Raw genomic sequence first — 19,572 nt, 5'->3', positions numbered from 1 at the left:
CTGACCTCAAGGAAATGGGGACAGAACCACTCTGGAACTGAAGATTAACTTTACTTAAAACAATCAAGATGACACTGATCAGACCACTATGTGACCAATTTCAAGATGACTGTCAGAGTTGACTCTGCTGTTCTGAATATAACTCCCTTCCTCTGCTCATGCGCAGCCCTCAAACTCTCCTTTAAGAGCCCCTGTCTCCTGATCAGCAAGGAAGAGTTGGTTTTTTAAGACATGAGTCCACTGTCTTCCCAGGATTGCCAGCTTCCTCATTAAAGCTATCTTTCCTTTAACCCAACACTTGTCTCTTGGTGGATTCTTGAGTGATGAGCAGCCAAATCTGAGTTTGGTAACATCCACATATAATGGCATATGGTGACCTTGCACAACTGAAAGGGGAATAAGATGAGGAGTTTCATCACTTCTAATACAGATACCCCATTAGACACTGACGTTGAAGGCAGGAGGAGGAGCTGCCTGGGCCTATTCTAGTCCCCTGCCTGGGAACTCTGAACTGGACAGGCACCAGCTCATGCAATTACCACCGAAACCAAGAGCATCACATATAACTTATCAAAAGGTCAAGCAGTCTATGCAGAGATGGAATCCAAACCCAGGTTTCCTTGAGTTGAGTAATTGTGAGAGACCACATGACCCATAGCAACTAAAATATCTCCTATCAGACCCTTTAGAGAAGAAAACCTTGCTGACGCCTGGACTAAGTCTATGGGTTTGGGAGGATGACATTAACACTGACAGAAATTTTTAAAAATGAAGAAAAGAAAAGGTTTGAAAGAAAAAATCGGGCAGCTCCACTTTAAATAGCTGAATTGATAGAGATCCCCAAAAAGGGAGATGTGAGAATATTAACACTAGGAAGAGAGGTCAGGGGCAGAGGTGCAGAATTAAAGAATTAAAGTGATGATGAATCAGTGTGAAGGATGAGATGGTAAAAGGAAAGATGGAAGTGATGTAAAGCTTGTTACAGAGGTGAAATTCTATATTGAAAGGAGAAATTACACAGAAGTCCCAATATGTCCAAAAAAAAAATATCAATAACAGAGCTGCTTCAGCTGAATCCAATAGGAATATACCAGAACACAAGCTGCTAGGCAGTCCTCTGCCTCTGCAGTGGCTCCTGAGGAATTCACTTATTTGAAAACCAAAGTCATGCCTCCAAAGATAAAAGCCAGTAGGAATACTACTCAGCTATTTAAAAAAATGAAGTAATGCCATTTGCAGCAACAAGGATGAAACTAGAGATGATCAAGCTAAGTGAAGTAAGTTAGAAAGAGAATGACAAATACTATATGATATCACTTACATGTGGAATCTAAACTATAACACAAATGAACCTATTTATGAAACAGAAATAAAATCAGGGCCATAGGGAATAAATTGGTGGTTGCCAAGGTGGGGGTGGGAGAGGGTAGAAGTGAGAGTTTGGAGTTAGCATATGCAAACTATTATATATAGACTGGATAAACAACAAGATTCTACTGTACAGCATAGTGAACTATATTCAATATACTGTGATAAACCATAATGGAAAAGACTGAAAAAGAATGTGTGTATATATATAGCTATATATCTATGTATAATTGAGTCACTTTACTGTACAGTGGAACTTAACATTGTAAGTCAATTACACTTCAAATAAAAAATGAATTTTTAGCAAGTCAGAAGGTCAAGGTTGTTGCATTTGGTTGAATAAACTTCCACACTTTAGTGGAGGGAAACAGTGGAAGAGATTGAAAAGGAAGAGAGGTAGTAGAAATAGGCTTGTGTTGTAGCCAGGACCTGTCATTTAAAATAGACTTAGTAGAGATGAAAAAAAAAAAAAGGCAAGGCTTACGAAGAAGTCCAGGGACCAGTTAATAAGAGGTCAGTGTACGCAGAAACATTGCTAGAGACCATCAATAAAGAGAGACAGAAATTGGTTTCAAGGAAGTGGGGAGGAAATGACAGAGGAAATGAGAGCTAACGCTGGTATAATTCAGGCTGGCACCAACAGGAAGGGAGAGGTGGGGATGGAAGGAAGTCAGGGTTGTCAAAAGGTAGGGAGACATTTGTTCTTCCAGAGGGAGGGAAGATAAAAAGAAGATGGATGCGGCAGATGGTTTGCTGAAATTGGCTTTAACAATTACCCACCGGAATCCAAGGCCCTGGGCATTCCCTCCCACACCCACTACAGGCTGAGAGTTTGAGCCAGAGGGCATTAGCACACAGGAAACAAGAAGAGACTTGAATATTGCCCTCTGGGACCTGTTCTCTCTTTCTGCGCTTGCCACCCTGAGAACACTGGGAGGAGGAGCCAGCCAGCCTGCTGGCGACGGGAGATCACCCAGAGGAGGAGGAGCAGCCCAAGCTGACAGCTGCCAACCTACAGACACAGGTGAGAGGCCATCCCAGATCAGCCGGTCACCAGCTCACCTGCCAGCCGGCCAGTAATGCACAGGAGATCATTGTGACCGAAGCCCCTGAACGGAGAGTAGTTAGTCCTGATGTAAAAGACCGTAAAGGAATTGATGCTGTATGCGTTACATGATCAGAACTGCTCTGTTCAGTCGCTCAGTCGTGTCCGACTCTTCGAGACCCCATGGACGGCAGCATGCCAGGCTTCCCTGTCCATCACCAATTCCTGGAGCTTGTTCAAACTCATGTCCATCGAGTCAGTGGTGCCATCCAATCACCTCATCCTCTGTTGTCCCCTTCTCCTCCTGCCTTCAGTCTTGCCCAGCATCAGAGATTTACTTGTATCTAGATAACTGCTCTTGAGGATTTCAAAATGCTCTAGGATGAAGAGCTGTGCTTTTTCCTTTTCTAGCTTTCAAATTGTCTACAGTGAACAGTAATCACTCAATAAGTGTCATTATTACTGCATTATTACTATTATTGTCAAGTAACATTTGAGATGAGTGGAACTACAGCACCAACATATATGACTGTACCTACCTAGTCATATTTATGAGCTACGCAGAACGCTATCAGGTCCATGGGGCTTTCACACACTTTCTTTCTTACAGCCTAACCTAATATATATTTGAACAATAAACTAACTCACGATGTTGGAAATTAGACATATTTTGCCAATTTCCTAGCACTATTTGGAAGGTAATTGCTATGAGTAAAAGAGGGCTGACAGTTTTTCAACGCAAAAATTAAGAGACAGTACTAAAATGAGCAGTGGGAAAATAATCTGAGTCTAAAATATTTTCTAAGGAATGTCTCCCATATTTTATGTTTTTGATGATGAGACCTCTCTGCTGGATTTTATTTTGTACCAATTAAAAGCGTTTTTTCCCCCTATGTGGAACCATCTACTCTAATACCTGCCACATGTTCTTTGAATTCTGTCCAATAGTCTATCTTGTGGGTTTAAGAAACTATGTGATATAGGCATACACACATCTCTCCTACCTCCCACATGCTTTTCTCACTAAGATACATTTTTAGAAACATGTCTAATGTTTTTGAAATAAAAATTCATCTTTGGGTTGAAGGTGAATGAACACATTCCTGTTTATTCATTCTTCTGAAGAGGCCAGGTAGGAGATATTTCCAGCTGGATAGGATTCTCCTAGTGTCTAAGGCATTTACAAACTAAGGTAATATGAAAAACATTTTTCTTCTGCTATAGTATGTTTATTGATAAATACTAAGATTAAAAACATGGTCAATTGAACAAATGCTTCCTCTTGAAACTATTTTTTTTTTCCTGTGTGTGAAAAAAGTCTAAACCCATAGAGTTAGAACAGCAAATGAGATGTAAGTAGACAAAAACTTAGAATATAACTTAGAATAGAATATTGCAGTGGCAATTAGCAAAGTAGAAAGAGTGAGAATTAAAGTAGAGAGACCAGGGACTCCTTTAGGGACACTGATCAGATGAAGAGAAACTCCCTCCTACCACTACCCTCTAAAAACCTAGCAGTCAAGAAGCTTTACCATCAGTCTGAAAGCTTCCACTCAGCTTTACATCTTGCTCTTCACTATGAATGTGCTTTGTGTACTCAGTTGCTCAGTAGTGTCTGACTCTTTATGACCCCATGGACTGCAGCCTACCAGGCTCCTCTGCCCATGGAAATTTCCAGGCAAGAATACTGGAGCAGATTACCATTTCCTCCTCCAAGGGATCTTCTCAACCCAGGGATCAAACCTGCATCTCTTTTGTCTCCTGCATTGGCAGGCAAATTCTTTACCACTGTGCCACCTGGGAAACTCTTACCTACGAATGGATAACCCAAAATCAAACTTTTGAAGAAAATCTCCAGATACATAAATAAAATCCAATTAAAAAGTTTAAAAAAACACTCACATTACATAAAACCTAAAAGAAATCTTAAAGAGATATAAGAGAAAAAATTATAGCCATGGAATAAGGACGACAAGAAGCTATAAAAGGAGAAATGACAGAAAAGCTGTTGGGAATTAGAAATTTTCAAAAAGAAAAATTTCAATATTTATGTTAAGGGTGAAGAAAAATTCAGAACAAAAAGACAAAAGGCTAGTAAGAAAAAAAATGAGTAGAGAAGAAAACCCAAGCCAGACATCTGATAAATGAGAGAACCAGAAAAAGGAAAGCAGAGAAAGAAATGATCAAAAACAAATAAATAGATAAACAAATAACACACTTTCCAGAAGTGAAGACTGGCCCTTCACAATGAATATTCATATGAAATGCCGCTCACCAGAAATTACAAGCTTCACATCAAGGCCAAATTTCAAACAGCTCTCCAAGTTTTAGAGAAAATCATGTAGAAATCGCACTCAGAGACAGAATGACACTGGCAACCACAACAGCAGTGCTGGATGCCACAGGAAAACAAAACAATGTCTTGAAAATTCTGGGGGAAAATGCTTTTCATACATGAATATTATACCCAGCCACAATAGTAATTAAATAGGAGACTAGAACAAAGACATCTTTAAGTTGGCAAGGTCTCAGAAAAGTAATCCTTCCTCTAGAAGGTTCCATGTTTTCTGACTGCCAAGTCTTTCCTAATATTGGCCATTCCTCACATTGCTTATCAAGTTTTCCTTCTCCACTCCCCAGTTTCTACTTTACAACCTAAACTGCATCTATCCATATTGGAAGGTATAGTTTGAAGCCATTGCCACCCCCAAGAAGAATTTTCTGTTCCTGCCAGCTAGGGGCAGTCTGTCTGGAGACTAAAAGACTTCTAGCCTGCTTCTGATTAGCGTGATTTAAGACCACAACTTTTCTCCCTGAACAAATACTAGAAGCCTTCTGCAGAGATATTTTGCTTATCTGTCTGTTTTCTCTTATGGCTCTGGCCTTTCAATGCCTCCTCTACCCATCAACTGTGACTAATACACTTCAATACAGTAGACATTTACTGATAAGAGAACAATTGACTTAAAATTTCACATTAATTCATTTTTCTAAGAATACCACACCAAACCTATTTCATCTCTGCCCCAATGCCTTCCATATCCATATTTCTCAACTCAGAATCTCTGCACACAGGAAAGATCATTTTGAGGGAAGTGAAAGGGAAAAGAAAAAAAAAAAAATCTTTCAATAAAAAAAAAGATGGTCTTAGAACCCAGAAATGTCCATGCAAAATTTTTACATGAATGTTCATAACAGCATTATTCAGTTAGGTTCAGTTGCTCAGTTATGTCTGACTCTTTGAGATCCCATGGACTGCAGCACGCCAGGCCTCCCTGTCCATTGCCAACTCCCAGTTTAATCAAACTCATGTCCATCGAGTCAGTGATGCCATCCAACCATCTCATCCTCTGTCGTCCCCTTCTCCTCCTGCCCCCAATCTTTCCCAGCATCAGGGCCTTTTCCAGTGAGTCAGCTCTTTGCATCAGGTGGCCAAAGTATTAGAGTTTCAGCTTCAACATCAGTCCTTCCAATGAACACTCAGGACTGATCTCCTTTAGGATGGACTGGTTGGATCTCCTTGCAGTCCAAGGGACTCTCAAGAGTTTTCTCCAACACCACAGTTCAAAAGCATCAATTCTTCTGTGCTCAGCTTTCTTTATAGTCCAACCCTCACATCCATACATGACCACTAGAAAAACCATAACCTTGACTAGACGGACCTCTGTTGACAAAGTAATGTCTCTGCTTTTTAATATGCTGTCTAGGTTGGTCATAACTAATTTCATGGCTGCAATCACCATCTGCAGTGATTTTGGAGCCCCCAAAAAATAAAGTTAGCCACTGTTTCCCCATCTATTTGCCATGAGGTGATGGGACCAGATGCCATGATCTTAGTTTTCTGAATGTTAAGCTTTAAGCCAACTTTTTCACTCTCCTCTTTCACTTTAATCAAGAGGCTCTTGAGTTCTTCTTCACTTTCTGCCATAAGGGTGGTGTCATCTGCATATCTGAGGTTAGATATTTCTCCCGGCAATCTTGATTCCAGCTTCTGCTTCCTCCAGCCCAGTGTTTCTCATGATGTACTCTGCATAGAAGTTAAATAGGCAGGGTGACAATATATAGCTTTGACATACTCCTTTTCCTATTTGGAACCAGTCGTTGTCCCATGTCCAGTTCTAACTGTTGCTTCCTGACCTTCATACAGGTTTCTCAAGAGGCAGGTCAGGTGGTCTGGTATTCCCATCTCTTTCAGAATTTTCCACAGTTTATTGTGATCCACACAGTCAAAGGCTTTGGCATAGTCAATAAAGCAGAAATAGATGTTTTTCTGGAACTCTCTTGCTTTTTTGATGATCCAGCAGATGTTGGCAATTTGATCTCTGGTTCCTCTGTCTTTTCTAAAACCAGCTTGAACATCTGGAAGTTCACGGTTCGCGTATTGCTGAAGCCTGGCTTGGAGAATTTTGAGCATTACTTTACTAGCGTGTGAGATGAGTGCAATTGAGTGGTAGTTTGAGCATTCTTTGGCATTGCCTTTCTTTGAGATTGGAATGAAAACTGAACTTTTCCAGTCCTAGCTTAAAGATGGAAACAACCCAAATGTCCACCAACTGATAAACGAGTAAATAAAATGTGATAAATGTATACAATGGAATATTACCTGTCAAGGAAAAGGAATGGAGTGCTGATACATGCGATAACAGGAATAAATGCTGAAAATGTTACTTAAATGAAAGTAGCCAATCATGACAGACCTCCTATTGCATGATTCCATTTATATGCAATAACCAGAACCGACAAATCTATGGAGACAGGAAATTGAATAGTGGTTGCCTAGGGCTGAGGTGGGTGGGAATAACAGCACGTGACTGCTAATTTAGAACATGAGATTTCTTAAGGGGACGATGAAAATGTTCTAAAGTCTATAGTAATGGTTGCAACACTAAATATTCTAAAATCCATGGAATTGTATACTTTTTTTTTTATTTACTATTTTGAAGATTTTTTTTTTTTGATGTGGACCATTTTTAAAGTCTTTACTGACTTGGTTAGAATATTGCTTCTGTTTTATATTTTGTTTTTTTTGGCTGCAAGGCATGTGGGGTCTTAGCTCTTTGCCAGGGATCAAACCTGTACCATCTGCACTGAAAGGTGAAGTCAATCACTGGACCACCAGTGAAGTCGCCAAAATGTTACACTTTAAATGAGTGAACTATATCTCAGTAAAGCTGTTCTACTAAAAAGATCAATGTGGGAATAAATTAAGTTCCTATATTATTTGCCTTTAAGGCAATATCAAAGAGCGCCAGATTAAATAGGGCAGGCTCTTCAAAGTACAGAGAACCTGAACAAGATCAAAAGGTGCATGTGGGATCAGAAAACATCAAGTTAAAGAACAAGGTCATGTGAGTTATTTGCCTCAAAATAAATATTTCATCTGTTCACTGCAGAGTTTACTAGTTTAAGAGAAGCCATAACAAAGCAGTAGTGAAAAGTACTGGGCTTTACGGAAAGCACAGAGGGCCAGGTTATATAATCTTATGTAGGTCAGTTAATTTCAAAAGCTATTTTCTCTAGTTTCATTACTTGTCAATCACCTTATTTCATGGGCATATTCTTAAGGCAATTAATGGATAATATACTTCATATTTACAGAGTGCCAGGGTCTGAAAACACCACTGAGGTTTATTTCAGGCACTTGCACGGGCTTCTTTTTTTTTTTTTTTAGTTCATTTGTCTTTATTATGATTCCATGATTGTTTCTGGTTGAAAGATCAGTATTTTTGATACTGCACATACTTATAGCAAGTGATCTGCAGGGTAGGTGAGTTAAAGCACCAAGTTACAAAGGCTTTCTACTTGAAGGATGTTATAAGAGGCACAAAATAAATGTAAAAACATTTACGTCTTCCAAAATGCTTGGAAAAAGTGCTTAAAACTATCTTAAAAGTAAACAATGATTTCATATATTTTTGAACTTTAAGGTTTCATTTTGAAATAAATCCCACAAAGGCACGATGATATATTGGAGGAGGAAAAGAGATTAAAAATAGCCCAATGAATGACCCACGTATGATCCTTTTTTTTGTATACCTTCTTCAAAAATATCAGAATTAAGAAACCAGACCTACCAAACCATGATTTTAATCAAAAGTACACTTAAATCTTACTCTTCGTATCTTCTTTCAGAACATATTCAAATTCTCACTCACTTTAGTGTAACTCATGTATTTGAATCCAGAGGTTTAAGATAATTGGCCTAATTTTAAAGAAGAAAAATGAATGTAAGTTGTTTTCATTAAACACAGGATATAGCCCTTCAATTATTTTGCTTTTGTTTTAAATTCTTTTCATTTTCTTTCATCTTCTACTTCTCTTGTAACTATAAATGTTTTAGTCTGTATGACAAGTAACACAAATCCGGCTTGATTAAGGAAAACAGTATGATCCATACTGGGTTGAAAGATACAAAAAAGTCCTGCCATATAACATAGGGAGCCCAACCTGCCGCTGTGACAACCTCTGTGAGATGGGGGGAGTGGGTGGGAGGCTCAAGAAGGTGGGAATATACTTATGGCTGATTTGAGTTGTTCTACGGCAGAAACAAACACAACGTTGTAAAGCAATTATTTTCCAATTAATACAAAAAAAGAAAAAAAAAGTTCTATGCAGCTGTGTCACTGAACTCAGGACAGAGCAGTGAGAGACAAAAATGCACCAACAGATAACTAAGGACTTTGTGGTTGATGAAAAGCAAACCTACAAGACACTGGATTGTATGATGATGTGATATGAGTTGGAGAAACTGTTTAATTTTAGCATGTGAAAAATCACATGAATAAACAAGTGAAAATAGAACACTCTTATTTCTGGAATACAAATTGTTATTTAGTTTCTTTTTCTTGACTTTTTTTTTTTTCCCTTTGGCACTCTGGTGCAAAATATAGAATGTAGAATTGAGATTCTAAATTGCAGCATATATTAGCTACAAGACAAATTTGGGGCAATTAACTTCATTGGTTGTACATTCATTAATTTCAACTTCATAATTTTTCTGTTGCAGTAGAACATTTACCAAGAAACCTACCCTTTTAATAATTTTTAAATGAAGATAGAACTGTTAGCTGTCCTGTATTATAGACACAACGGTGTACAGGAGATCTCTAGGACTTATTCATCTTACATAACTGAAACTTTCTATCTGTGGAATCTCCCCATTTCCTCCTCCTCCAGTCCCTGGAAACCACCATTCTGCCCTCTGCTTCTAGGAGTTTGACGACTTTATTATTCTTTTATTTAAAAAAAATTTTTTAATTGGAGGATAGTTGCTTTACAATGTGTTGGTTTCTGCTGTACAACGGGAATCAGACATAACTACACACACACACATCCCCTCCCTTTTGAGCCTTCCTCCTTGACTACTTTAGATACCTCCTATCAGTGGAATCGTAAAGCGTCTGTCCTGTGATCAGCTGATTTCACTTAGCATATGTCCGCCACTCTCACCCATATTGTCACATCGTAATGTTTTAAATGGTTAACTTCAGCAGAGCAGATACGTTGGTGGCAACGGGGCCACACCTTGCTTTATCAGTTTTCTGCTTCTGCCCTTTATGAGTCCTCTTGCCGTCAAGACTGTCACACCTGGAGATGACTTCCCTGCCCACTGAGGTGAGAACATTGTTTTGATGTCTGGAAGTACTTTTTTTTTTTTAAGTCAAGGTCTCCTGGCAGCTCCTCTGCAAACTACTATGGCAGCTGGGCTAGAGGTCATGAATATTACATAAGGGCAGTCCATGCATTCAAACCAGCATCTCCAAGCCATGATTCCCATAGCAACACACAGAGATTTTACTCATCTCAGAGACGAAGCAGCCAGCAGAAGTATTCTAATGCTACCCTGGATTTTTTTTTTTTAGCAAGATCAACACTTACTCTTTTTTCAAAGCAGTCATTTTTTTCGAAAGAAAACCGATGACCTCGTTAAAATAGGTTCATTTAAAAATTACCAAGTTTCACACACACCAAGGCCCTTTGAACTTGAACAACAGCAGTCTATGCTTTAGGAATAGCTGCTATTTGAACCACTGCAGGGGAGAAAGAATCCAAATCATGGCAATGTGTGAAATGAAACAGTCTCAGCTAAATTCTGTACTTCTATGTTTCATATCTGGTTTCCAGTCCCCCTTCCACTTAATTATTATGGGATGGAGAAGAAAGAGCTCCAAAGGGAGGGACATCTTTAATTAATAAAATCCTTTCTTGCTTTCTTTTTGAAAAGCATAATGCAATCCATTTTTTTTAATATAAGAAAAATACTATTTTAAAACACCTAAGGAGTAAAAGTGAGAGGAAAGGTTGTTCAAGTCAAAGAGAATAAACATCAGCTTGAAGAAAGTTTGTTTTTATAAGCAGAGAAATGGTTTCCTGAAAACAAAACAAAACAAAGTAAATCCTTTTCCTATTAGAAGCAGTTTTTTCCTCTCTGTATATTCAGGGATCATTTTTCTGCATCTAAATAAACCATCCACCCGTGGAAACAAGTTGTTTGGATTATAAAACAACATAAAAGGCAAGACCACTCATATATTACACTGCCTTTTTCTACCAAGGGAAGTCAGTACATTCCACATCCTGTACCTCTTTACAGCCAATCAAGAAAACACGGTAACAGACCAGATGTACATTTCAGAAGGAACTTCGGCAGGTGGCCCACCATGGACTCAGCACAATGGACAAAGAGCTTGGCACAGAAGGAAGGGTTTTACCTTTGCTTTTTCCAACTGGGCCTGGGCCTGTCGCTCTGCTTCTCTGCGCACTGCCTCCCGATCTTCCTCCAAAGAAACATCTGAATCGGATGGACGGCTGGTGTAGGAGTCTGCCGAACCCTGGAGAGGAAAATGGACATTTTAAAAGAGATTCCGTCTATGATGCTGGCCACGGAAAAGTCTCACTGACACGGCAGTTAGCTTCCTAGATTGTGCTGTCCATTCCTGAAAAGAGGAATAAAAATAATCCATCTTGGTGGCAAACCAGCTACATACATCCAGCTTTGGTTTGCAGACCACTCCCTAGGAGAGTTACCTCGTCCAAGTTATTGATACCCTTCCTTCCCAAATTTTATGGTCCAATTAGGAGCCTTTCTGGAAGCCAGAACAAGTTCTCTTATCATTAAACTGACTCTGTGGTGCAGTGCAGTGAAGGACACACACACCGTTTTCAAGGAGAGCTTCAAGAACAGTCCACAGCTACAGAGAGAATTTACAATTAGGAAGAAGATAGGCTAAAACAAAAACAACAAACATAAAGTCAAGGGAGTTATCAACTTGAACTCTCTGACGCCACTACCATAGATGACCCCCTCTTTGATCTTAAGCAGCCTTTGGTACCTCTGTTTTTACCCAATGCCTCCTCTGACAAAACTGTAAGGCAACAGCTGCCAGCTTCCCTCAATCTTTAAGCAACATATCTTTTTCAGTCCCTTTAAGTAGATATTTCATCAAAGCTGTCTACGGGAAAACACCTGCCTGGGGGGAGCTCCGAGGGCGATAAACCACCGCAGAGGAAAAGGAGCTAGAGGATTAGGACTCTCTTCCGCTCCCTCTCTCGCAATAGGCATCATATTACTAATCACAGGAGCCCCAGACAGCCCTCACTTGTACCAGCGACAGAAACAACGACAAAATAACGTCTCCCCTCTACGAAAGCCCTGAAGCTTACACTGATATCCGAATTCTTCAGCCTTCCTCCCTTGGCGCGTTTCAGAAGCCTGATCCAGGTGGCCTTCATCAGCCAGACAGCGCCTTTCCCGTCCGCAGCTGCAGCCCCGGGCAGCGATCCTCAGTGCGCGCTGAGCCCCGCAGAACCCCTGCTCGGTTCCCATCCATGCTCTGGGCAAACCCCCGCTTCTCCGTCCCTTTCGGCCTCCGGGGCTCTCACTTCCTACCCCGGAGGACTCCAATCCAAAGAGATTCTTATTTTCTCATCCCAGTGGGGAGGGGAAACAACACTTGGATGCTTTTGATGGCTTTAAAGATAACACTCTAAGCGCATCCAAAGACAGGCATCAATTCGCCCTAAACTTCATGCATCTTATGACCCTCTCATCTTCCCTGCTCTTGGATTGTTAAAAGACATTAGTTGTTCGAGAACCTTAAGGGGGGGAAAAAACCCAACCTAGTGCAAAACGTATGCGGTGACATTTGCAAGTGCAAAGTTCAAGGCTTATCTTCAGAGATCTGGAGGGGGAGGGCGGAGGACGCGCTCACCGCACTGGGCATGCTCCGCCTGTAGCCTTTTTACGCAGACGCTCACATCACCCAGTTAGTCTGTCAAATTGCCATTTTGCATCTGAAGTGTAAACAGCTGGAAAGGGCTTTTTGATTCTATAGTAACAGGCACCTGGGATGTTTGACATGCTTCTATTTCAGATGAAACGTCTCGAAGATGAAACCTGTACTCTCTCCCTTTTTCTTTTCCTCTTAACGATCTCTTTCCATTAATCTGCTGCGGAAAGTATATTCTATGCCATAGGACAATTCATAGATAATAACTATGATATATGATATTGTTGAGCAACTGAAATAAAATCATGCTCATCCATTCTAATATAAAAGCCGCTCTTGATGGCTCCATTTCCTAAACAAAATGCAAGACAGAGATTTGCTCACTGAAATAAGACTTCAAAGTAACCACAGCGCTAAGCAATGAATTTAACGGAGCTCAAAGTGACTTTGAACCGCTTCTCCAACTAAGCAACTATCCTTCCAGATAAAGTCACTGAGATAAATAACCATGTGAATTGCTATCACAGCAATTAGGAACAAACGTAAAAGCTTGGTTGATTTATTAGCTGGAGTTAATTTTCATAGAACCATTTAGTCCAAACTGTTATAAATAAAGTGACGGAAGCTTGGGAAAGAATTATACGTATTCATTTCCAGTATTAATGGGATTACTTTTTTGAAAGTTTATGAAGAAATACACACTTCCAGGTTTCCTAAAGTAAACATAAAATTCTATCACTGCATTCTAAACTATGTTTTGTTTGGGCAGGGGAGCAATTATTTTGTAAGGTCTCATGCAAAAAAAGAAAGCATTCTTAAGAAAGTCTTCCTTACTTTCCCCCCTCCCTCCCTCCATCCCATCACCCTCTCCCCATTTTGCCCAACCCTCCCCATCCCTATTCCTTTCATTTCAAGATTAAGATCAATCTTCATGACTTAAATAGAAAATACAGGAGAGGCTTTAGAATAAACACTGTAGATCAAATGCACCCTCACTGTGGTATCATAACATAAATTAATAATTACTTATATTTTTATCAAGTGAATACAAAATGCATGGGGACACAGAAAATGCATTGCAATTTTTTGGTTCTTGTAAAATTCACAGGGGGGATAGGAGTTTTTCTACACCAACATACATGGTAGGGTATTCCCAATTTTCTCAGAGGGGTTCCTATAGCAGGAATTGTTTAGTCCCTCAGTGGTGTCTGACTCTTTTGCGACTATATGGACTGTAGCCCACCAGGCTCCTCTGTCCATGGGATTTCCCACGCAAGAATACTGGAGTGGGTTGCCATTCCCTTCTCCAGGGGATCTTCCTAATCCAGAGATCGACACTGTGTCTCCTGCATTGCAGGGTCTTTTTTTTTAAAACCATGGAGCCATCAGGAATGCCCACAGCAGGACTAGCATAGTAGAAAATTACCAAGAAGCACAGTTATATCCCATAAAGGATATTAGGCCCGCCACACAGGCAGGTCATACATCAGGGAAGATATAAAATTTCTCTTATTAAGAAGCCCATAATGAGAGGAAGAGTGTAACACACACACACACAATTGTGTGTGATCTTGTCCCACTATGATGAACAAAATAAGATTTTAAAAATCGTTTGCTTAAAACCAGATGACGCTTTTAATTACATAGTCATTTTGAGACCTGTTACCAGGTTGAAATAAGTAAGCAGTGTAAAACACCCTCTCCATTGAGTTTTGGCAATGATCTTTTGAATATCTGCAACAATATATTAACCTCTGACCACTTTACAACGTGACCTGTGACTTGAACTGAGGTCCCCATGGCTTGCATTCTTTGAATCTGTGAAGTATACACTTTCAAAACATTTTTCATTATAGAAGTTACATGTATCCATCGCAGAATGAAGAGACACACAAATAACCTCTGCCTGAAATTCGCCCACCCAAAAAGCCTCACTATTAAATGGTAGTGTAGTTTAGCTTCCAGAGTTCTTGCATTTTCAAAAGTCACCCTCCCAACGTGTGCCTTACAATTAATCTCCTTCCTTTAGGAAGTGTTGATTTATGCAGTTAGAAGTGGTGTATCTAATTAAGCTTTTGCCTTGGGGACCATAAGGACTTTCTGGGTCATTCTGCCTTCTGTCAGGAAGAGGTGGCAGTCGTTTTCGTAAATCCAAATGAGGTTCATCACAAGCTGTACCCCTGATCTCTTGGGTTCCTTCAGTATGCTTAGTTGAACTTTTGTAATATTTGCCCTGGCAGGTACATCTCAGATTTCCTTCTCTACATCTTAATATTCTCACTCCTTATCATACAGTTCCAAAATGCAACCTGTACCTAATGTCTAACAATAGCTCATCTGGGATCACTTACTTATCTCCTCAGGACCTTTACTCCAAAAGTGCAGTCTTTGCTTACAGGAAATGTTAATTGGATTAACTGATGCTTCTATTTATTCTTCAGTTTCTGGTGTTTTCCAATTTGTGTCAAATATTTACACACAAAGCATTGCCCTTTTCCTTTAATACATTTTCATGGATTTATAAAGTTGGTTTTTTTCATGCTGCACTCTACTGTTTCGATCATATGTCTGTTTCCATGTCTATTTTCACATTTTTCTTGAGTGCTCTTGTACTTCCTCTTTTAAAGCCAAAAGGGTAAGAGTCATCAGTCTATTGAGGAATGGCTTCTTGGATCCCAAGTGGGTCATCCATTCCTGTAGGAAATCTTCATATGAAACCTAAAGCAATGCTCTTGGGCAAAATCAAATTCCTCATAGTATCCAAAGGCTACCTTGATTGTAGACCAAAGTGTGTCCCATCCCAGACACTCAAGATTTCAAACGTACAGGACTCATGTATAGGACAATGCTAAGTCAGTGGCTTCCCCCTGACCTTCTTTGGCAGCGGTACTTTTTGGCACCAGGGACTGGTTTTGTGGAAGGCAAGTTCTCCATGTTACTGAGGGCAGAATGGTTTGCGGATGATTCAAGGGCTTTTCCAGTGGCTCAGGTGGTGAAGAATCTGCCTATAATGCAGGAGAAGTGGGTTTGATCCCTGGATCGGGAAGATTTCCTGGAAAAGAGAATGGCTATCTACTCCAGTATTCTTGCCTGGAGAATTCCATGGACAGAGGAGCCTTGTGGGCTACAATCCATGGAGTTGCAAACAGTCAGACATAACTGAATGATTAACACTTTCACTTTCAAGTGCATTACCTTGATTGTGCACTTTATTCCTATTATTATTATATCAGCTTCATCTCAGATCATCAAGCATTAGATCCTGGAAGCTGGGAACCACTGTTCTATGGCATAGATAGACAAGCCATTTCCTTATTGATCAGGCTCACTTTTAGGAAAAAAAGCAGAATGGGATAGACTTCCAAGGACAAAGACTAAGACGAAAAGTGTTCTGTCTTGTATCATCTGCTTGTCTTGGCTGGGGGAGATGATTCTTTCATTTCTCATATTGTCATTTCTTTTCATAGTTTTAGAAAAGCTAACTTTTTCCCTGTGAAGTCATCTGAATGTCACTAATAAAATGAATTGCTGACCTCTGCTTTGTTGGTTTCTTTAGAAACAAAAACATAAATTGCCTACTGATAATGAGAGTTCTTGACTCAAAGTTCAAAAATGACACAAGTTATTGAGATAAAGCCCATTTTCATTAATATTGTTTACTTCGGTTTGCCAATGTCACAAAATTACTATTCAAACCCATTCAGTCATGAAAGTCTCAGATGTGACTGGCCTGCCATTTGGATAAACTTGAAAATAGTATCAGAGTTGATGGTAGTAAATCTATGCAAGTTCATCCCTGTTATGATTAAGTAACAGTTAAAATATTAGCTTCAATTTTCTCAGGAGCACAGGAAAATTTGTATACTCTGTGTAAGTTTCATAAGTACTGGTGAAGACATTATATTTGGCCCCCAAACAAAACAAAACACCAAAACACCCACCACAAGCATTTCAGTTCAGTTCAGTTCAGTCGCTCAGTCGTGTCCGACTCTTTGTGACCCCATGAATCACAGCATGCCAGGCCTCCCTGTCCATCACAAACTCCCGGAGTTTATTCAAACTCATGCCCATAGAGTCAGTGATGCCATCCAGCCATCTCATCCTCTGTTGTCCCCTTCTCCTCCTGCCCCCAATCCCTCCCAGCATCAGGGTCTTTTCCAATGAGTCTACTCTTCGCATGAGGTGGCCAAAGTACTGGAGTTTCAGCTTCAGCATCAGTCCTTCCAATGAACACCCAGGACTGATCTTCAGGATGGACTGGTTGGATCTCCTTGCAGTCCAAGGGACTCTCAAGAGTCTTCTCCAATATCACAGTTCAAAAGCATCAATTTTTCGGTGCTCAGCTTTCTTCACAGTCCAACTCTCACATCCATACATGACCACTGGAAAAACCATAGCCTTGACCAGATGGACCTTTGTTGGCAAAGTAATGTCTCTGCTTTTTAATATGCTATCTAGGGTGGTCATAACTTTCCTTCCAAGGCATAAGCGTCTTTTAATTTCATGGCTGCAGTCACCATCTGCAGTGATTTTGGAGCCCCCCCCAAAATAAAGTCTAGCACTGTTTCCACTGTCTCCCCATCTATTTCCCATGAGGTGATGGGACCAGATGCCATGATCTTAGTTTTCTGAATGTTGCGCTTTAAGCCAACTTTTTCACTCTCCTCTTTCACTTTCATCAAGAGGCTTTTTAGTTCCTCTTCATTTTCTGCCATAAGGGTGGTGTCATCTGCATGTCTGAGGTTATTGATATTTCTCCTGGCAATCTTGATTCCAGCTTGTGCTTATTCAGTACTTAATACTTTGGGATTAAGTGCTATAACTGTAAGCTAAATGCTAGGAATATGACTTTGTTCCCATCATGGAGCCTGACATTCTAGTGAAGAAGGCCAATTAAAATAATTACCAGAAAAAAAATTACAGTGAGAAAACAGTGAACAGGCTGAGATGAGAGAATGATGGTGGGAAGATACCACTTTAATTGATAAGATGAGATAATCATAAGAGATGATATTTAAGCTGAAATACCCCAAAAGATAAAGAAGAAACAAGTCAGCCTTGGGATATGCTGGGAAAAGCGATATAGGAGAGGAAATGGCATATTCTAAGGCCCTGAGGACAAGGAATGAAGAGCAGTCAGGGATGCTAATGTGCTCTTCTGCTGGTATATTTATTTAAGCTCCCTCCTGTTTCTCTCTCTGTAGGTAACACATGTGCAATGTGTATTCTGGGAATCTCTTCATTTATGTGGCATGACCTCGCAGAAAAACTTCTTACACAAGTTTGATTTTTTGAATTAGAAGTGGCATTTAAGTTGTCACTAAATTCCACATTATGGGGAAAATCAAGTCTTCTAAGGTTTAAAGGGAGTTCTCTGATTTTCTTCCTTCTAAATTAAGGACTATCTCATAAAGGCTAATGTCAGGATGCTTTTGACACTCTTCTATATTATGTGAATTCAAGCAATCAATTTATTAAGGTTAGATGATGTAGACAAGTGATAATAACAACTGCTAATTAAAAAAGAAATCTTCTGGCCACCCCTTGGGGCATGTGGGATCTTAGTTCCCCAATCAGGGGTCGAACCCATGCCCCCTGCATTGGCAGTGCAGAATGTTAACCAATGGGCCACCAGGGAAGTCACATAACTGCTAATTTTGAATGAATGCCTATACTGTACTAGGCACTATGTGAATTCACCAATATTACATAATTTAATCATTAATTTTTCTCCATTTTTCACTGATGAAAAAACTTCAGCATAGAGAAGTTACCTGAGCGAAGTTACAAAGCTAAAAATTGATGGAGAGAGGCGTCAACCTTTAGCAATCTAAATTTAAGCTCCATACATGCAATCGGTTCAGAAAATTAAAAGCCAGAACAGATCCTTACACGCAACTCATCTGTTAATCAAAAATACGTTTTTAAAAATTTTTTTAAAAGTTGAAGTATAGTTGATTTACAATGTTGTGTTAGTTTCAAGTGTGTAGTAAAGTGATTCACTAATATATATTATGTGTGTGTGTATGTGTGTGTGTGTATATATATATAGGCTTCTCAGGTGGAGCTATGGTAAAGAATCCACCTGCCAATGCAGGAGACAAGAGATGCGGGTTCGATCCCTGGGTCAGGAAGATCCCCTGGAGAAGGGAATGGCAATCCACTTCAGTATTCTTGCCTGTAAAATCCTATGGACAGAGGAGCCTGGTGGGCTACAGTCCATGGCCTCGCAAAGAATCAGACATGACTGAGCACACATATGTGGGTATATATTTGTGTGTGTGTGTGCATGCATATATATTCTTTTTCAGATTCTTTTCCAATATAGGTTACTACAAGATATTGGACATAGTTTCCTGTGCTATAGAAAACATGTTTCTGTCTGCCAGGCACACACATAACCATTTCTAAAGGTCATAATTTGTCATGATGACTTTCAAATTCTTAGCTCTATCTTTGCTGAACCTGGCACTCTCCCCACTCCCTTTCTCCCCTTCCCTTCTCCCCTCTCTTCCAACACACTCTCCCCCTCCAACCACTCCACACCACACACCTTCACAGATTCTCCAATTTTATCTTCCCAAAGGCACAATGAAGGTGCAATGAAACAGATAATTTCTCATTCATCAATGTAACACAGTTTCGTGACAATGTGCCTACTACCCTGAAATTTTCTTCACTTCAGAGCATCTCAACTGGAAAGCATTCTTTTTGTTACTTATCTACAATGGAAAGTAGATAACTAGGATAGGAAAACAATGGAAGTCAAGAAACTGGCTATTGACAATTTCCTCTCTTCCCTGAAAACGAACATAAGTTTGGCAAGTTGGTCTTCAGTAGCCTCTCTGGCAGCTACTCTTGTCTGAAGCTGGCTAGAATTCAAGTGTCTACTGAGTAATCTTGCAGTTCAATGGGAACCATTGCTAGTGG

The 19,572-nt window shown here is 39.9% G+C and overlaps 1 protein-coding gene across 2 annotated transcripts in view; it reads right to left on the bottom strand.

Moving 5' to 3' along the window:
• CACNB2 (calcium voltage-gated channel auxiliary subunit beta 2) overlaps positions 1–19,572 on the bottom strand; it is a 420,013-nt gene that overhangs the window by 130,680 nt on the left and 269,761 nt on the right. For both annotated transcript variants that reach the window (XM_061126317.1, XM_061126318.1), the window contains exon 3: positions 11,125–11,244. In XM_061126317.1, coding sequence (XP_060982300.1) covers positions 11,125–11,244 — 120 coding nt within the window. The remainder of the gene's footprint in view (positions 1–11,124; positions 11,245–19,572) is intronic.

This window comes from Dama dama, chromosome 23, assembly GCF_033118175.1.
Source record: "Dama dama isolate Ldn47 chromosome 23, ASM3311817v1, whole genome shotgun sequence".
NCBI classification, from domain to species: domain Eukaryota; kingdom Metazoa; phylum Chordata; class Mammalia; order Artiodactyla; family Cervidae; genus Dama; species Dama dama.
Note: the sequence above shows the minus strand (reverse complement) of the source record. Positions and strands in the feature narration are given on the sequence as shown.